Source organism: Coptis chinensis, chromosome 6, assembly GCF_015680905.1.
Source record: "Coptis chinensis isolate HL-2020 chromosome 6, ASM1568090v1, whole genome shotgun sequence".
NCBI classification, from domain to species: domain Eukaryota; kingdom Viridiplantae; phylum Streptophyta; class Magnoliopsida; order Ranunculales; family Ranunculaceae; genus Coptis; species Coptis chinensis.
The window spans coordinates 19580413-19584771 of NC_141461.1; the positions used below are offsets into that span (position 1 = coordinate 19580413).

At 36.4% G+C, this 4359-nt stretch overlaps 1 protein-coding gene across 1 annotated transcript; it reads right to left on the bottom strand.

Annotated features, from left to right (window-relative positions):
• Positions 1-2252: 2252 nt before the first annotated feature.
• LOC147491984 (uncharacterized) lies at positions 2253-3548 on the bottom strand. Its single transcript, XM_086567372.1, has 2 exons — positions 2738-3548; positions 2253-2585 (listed from the first exon to the last, which is right to left on the bottom strand). Exons 1-2 carry the CDS (start codon positions 3546-3548, stop codon positions 2548-2550), a joined length of 849 nt encoding a protein of 282 aa, XP_086423498.1. The 3' UTR covers positions 2253-2547.
• Between the last annotated feature and the right edge of the window lie 811 nt (positions 3549-4359).

A 4359-nucleotide genomic window follows, 5' to 3' on the forward strand; every position in this document is an offset into this window, starting at 1 on the left:
CTCCAAATTATAGGATTTGAACCATAAAAAACACATAGACCAGTGGTAGACCTTCTATCAAAAGGACATCCTGCCCAGTCAGCATCAGAAAATGCTCTGACTTGAGCATTTCCTTTCTGTAACTTGATACCATATTGGATAGTACCTTTTAGATACCTAAGTATCCTCTTGGCTGCAGCAAGATGAGTACTCCTTGGCTGTTGCATAAATTGACAAACCTGATTAACTGAAAAACTGATGTCTGGTCTTGTCCAAGTAACATATTGCAGGGCCCCTACTAGAGATCTAAATTCAATAGGATCATGCAGTTCTTCTCCACTGGTTTTATCAAGCTTAGTTGAAGTAGAACAAGGAGTAGAACAGGGTTTTGCTCCATCCATCTTAGTTTTCTTCAGAACATCCAAGACATACTTTGTCTGTGTTAAGAACATGCCATCCTTATCCCTTGTTACTTCCAATCCCAAGAAGAAATGTAAGTCACCTAAATCCTTCATGACGAACTTTGTGCTTAGCTTATCAATCAAAGCTTGACAATAAGATTTAGAACTCCCTGTAACCAGTATGTCATCAACATATACTAGAACAAATGTAATGTCCCCGAGCCGTGGATCTTATACATAAAGAAGGATCACTTGAGATAAGGTAAATCCTATATCAACCAAAACATTCATCAAAGCTTCATACCATTCTGGGGATCGCTTTAAGTCCGTATAGAGACTTATGTAGTTTGAGACATGATGAGGTTTGAGGAGGATCAATAAAGCCAAATTTGAACCATATACACATCTTCTTTTGAGTACCATGCAAGAAAGCATTAGTTACATCTAGTTGTTTTAATTCGCCAATCCTTTTGAACTGCTAATGATAAAATCATTCTAATGGTTGCAGCTTTGGCCACTGGACTAAAAGTCTGATTGAAGTTCACGCCTTCTTCTTGTTCAAATCCCTTTGCCACTAATCTTGCTTTGTATTTATCAATCGAGCCATCAATCTTTTCTTTTAATCTGAATACCCATTTATTTCTGACAAGATGTTGATGGGGAGCAGATGGAACTAACGACCAGGTTCCTATCTGAATGAGAGCATTGTACTCTACTTGCATTGCTTGTCTCCACTCTGGATGTTTAACAGCTTGAGTATAGCATGTAGGAGTCGGTACTTTAGTTTCTAGATGTGAAACCAGAGCAGATGGTAAAGAATGCCTTGTAACATTCAAGTTAAAGATTTTCTTTGGTTTAGAGATTCCCGACTTTGATCTTGTATGAACTGAGGGATTAAGTAAAGTGCTTGACAGCGGATTAGTAGAAGATTGTAATTGACTATTGGGATATGATGTTTGAGTGATAGGAATTGATTCTGAGATTTGAAGACGATTATTTTCAGACACTTGAGAAGGATTGTCTTCGACAAGAAACAGAATGGTATTGGCGAGAGGGAATTACCGCGGTAGGAGTGGAATTAGAAATAGGAAGAGTATTGGATTGAGAATTGGTAGAATGAAGAAAATTAAAAAGCTGGAACAATCATAGATGATTTTGTTGTTGAAGGAATTGATGGAATTGAAACTGGTAATAATGTTTTGAAAGGAAAATTTGTTTCATCAAAAACAACATGCCTGGATATGTATATTTTTCCTGTTTTGGAGTCTAAACATCTGTAACCTTTGTGGTCTAAACTGTAACCTAAGAACACACACTCTGTACTTCTAGGTTGGAGTTTAGAAGAAACATATGGTTTAAGCCATGGGTAACAAGCAGACCCAATTTTTTTTAGGAATGAGTAATCTGGTCTTTTATTGGTGAGTTTCTCAAAGGGTGTAACTAACAAGGTTTGAGGGATCATTCTATTTATCAAGAAAACTGAAGTTTGAAAAATATCAACCCAGTACTTTGGAGAGACATTGCTTTGAGCAATTAAAGTTCTGGCAACTTCCGTAATATGTCTATGTTTTCTCTCAGCAGTGCCATTCTGCTAAGGAGTATGAGGGCAAGAATACTGCAAATTAATTCCATGAGTAGTTAAAAAATTGTTGAATACATTACTCTTGAACTCATCACCTTCATCACATCTGAAACTTTTTATTTTTGTATCAAACTGATTTTCAACACTATTTTTAAACACTTGAAACATAGAGAAAAAAATCAGATTTTCTATACAATGGAAAGATCCATGTATACTTTGACCAATCATCAATAAAAGAGACATAATATAAGAATCCTGAAATCGAAAGGAATAGAGGATGGCCTCCACAAATCACTATGAATCAATTGTAATGGTTTTGAAGTAGTACATGAAATAGAAGATTGAAAAGGAAGTCTGACATTCTTTCCTTGATTACATGCAGAACAAAAACTAAGACCAGTAGTTTTACCAACAACAGGTAAACTATATGTAGTCATTATTTTGGAAAAGGAAACATTATTTGGATGCCCTAGTCTATGATGCCAGGTTTGAGCAGTGGTCTTGACTCCAACAAAGGCAGCAGACTTATGCGAGGCAGGTAGATTTGATGAATGATGCATGAACTTCATGAGGTACAGTCCATTCTCATGATTCCCTTGGAAAACAGTCTTCCCCAAAGTACCCTTCACAAAGAATGAAGTGGGAGTGAATGTAATAGAACAGTTATTGTCTTTGATGAATTTATGAACAGATAGCAAGTTTTGTGATATGTGAGGCACGTGAAGAATATTTTTCAAGTGAAAGGAGGAATTTAAAGTATGAGCATAGGAATTACCAATGTTGTTGATGTCAAGACTTTGACCATCACCCATTAAGACTTTGTCACTTCCAGTGTAAGGTGAATGTTGCGCCAAGTTATTAATATCAGCAGTCATGTGATTTGTTGCCCCTGTATCAGCAACCCATTGTTCATCAGATAAATTGGCGCATGTTGGAGTAGATCTTCTTTGGGCAGCCATAGCCTGAAGCATGGATGGTGGTTGCCTTCCTTGATAGGCATGATTCATCCTATTGAAACAATCTATAGCAGCATGACCAGTTCGTCCACATATTTGACACTGAACCCTTCCTATGCTTCCAGACTTTGCACCTTGTGTGACTGGAGAGTTTGAAGAAGATGCTGAACCAAAGTTCTGATAACTCTGTGAATTCTGAGAGTTCTGATATCCTCTTCCTTGATAATTATTGTATCCTCCTCGACCTTTTGAACGACCTCTTCCTCTATTCTGATATCCAGTTCCCTGATAACCATTACCTTGATAGCCATTACCTTGATATCCATTGTTCTTATAACCATTTTGAGAAATATCTTGCTGAGAAAATCTATTCACACTAAATGCTTGAGGTGAGGAAGCAATCAAATTTCTTGTTCTTTCACTTATAGTAATCTCCTCACTCAACAACAAATTGTGCAATTCATCAAATAGCACTTGTTCCTTTCTAACCCTCACTGCTGTGCAAAATGCTTCATACTTAGATGGTAATCCATTATACACATAAGAAACTAAATTAGCATCACTTATTATAACCCCTGCAGCAGCTAGACTATCTGAGGTTTCTTTGATCTTTTGTAAGAACTCTCCCATCGAATCATTACCTTTCTTGGTAGCTTGGAGTTTGTTTTTTCAACTCGATCTTTGGTGTGATCGAGTAATTGCTGAAAACCTTCGCTCCAACACATTCCATAACTCTCGTGAAGTAGTCATTCCAATAACATATGGAAGCACACTTTCAGATAATGTTGCATTAATCCAAATCAAAAGAGTCTGATCTTGCTTTACCTAATCAAGATAATGAGAATTAACAGTTGTTGTACCATCAACACAAATAACCTCTTGAGGACATACAAGTGAGCCATCCACATAGCCAAGAAGATTATTACTTCTAAGAATCGGCAAAAACAATGATTTCCATAGAAGAAAATTATCCTTGTTGAGTTTAATAGGAACAAAATGACTAATGTTTATTGAATTCATATTAGATGATGCGGATGTAAAGCCATGAAGGAAAGAATGAGAATTTGATGTCATTATAACAAAGATTGAAGAAATGAAGTAAAATCAAGAAATGAAGTAAAACCTGATGATTCTATTGAATTTGAGGACTCTGAATTGATTCTTTAATGGTGGATCATGATGAAGAACTTAGGTTCAATGGCTCTGATACCATGAAACAAAGTATGAAGAAGAAGAAGAAATGAAGACTGAGACAGAAGAATTTTTCTCATTATTTTTCACTGAGTGATTACACCTCTTTATATATATAGAGTTCTCTAATACGGTTATAACTAATTTTGTTAGTTTGTTATATCTAACTCGATCGTAGTCGTTTCTAGAAGAAGCGGTACCGAGCCGAGCAATACGTGATGGCGGTGAAGGTCTTCATACTCTAGTCTTC

What these genes read in the sequence shown, in the direction of transcription:
- LOC147491984 (XM_086567372.1), bottom strand. Translation starts at nt 3,548, where the DNA reads ATGGGAGAGTTCTTACAAAAGATCAAAGAAACCTCAGATAGTCTAGCT. An exon ending in TCTTGACATCAACAACATTG is followed by an intron (nt 2,586 to 2,737) that starts GTAATTCCTATG and finishes TTCTTTGTGAAG; the next exon opens with GGTACTTTGGGGAAGACTGT.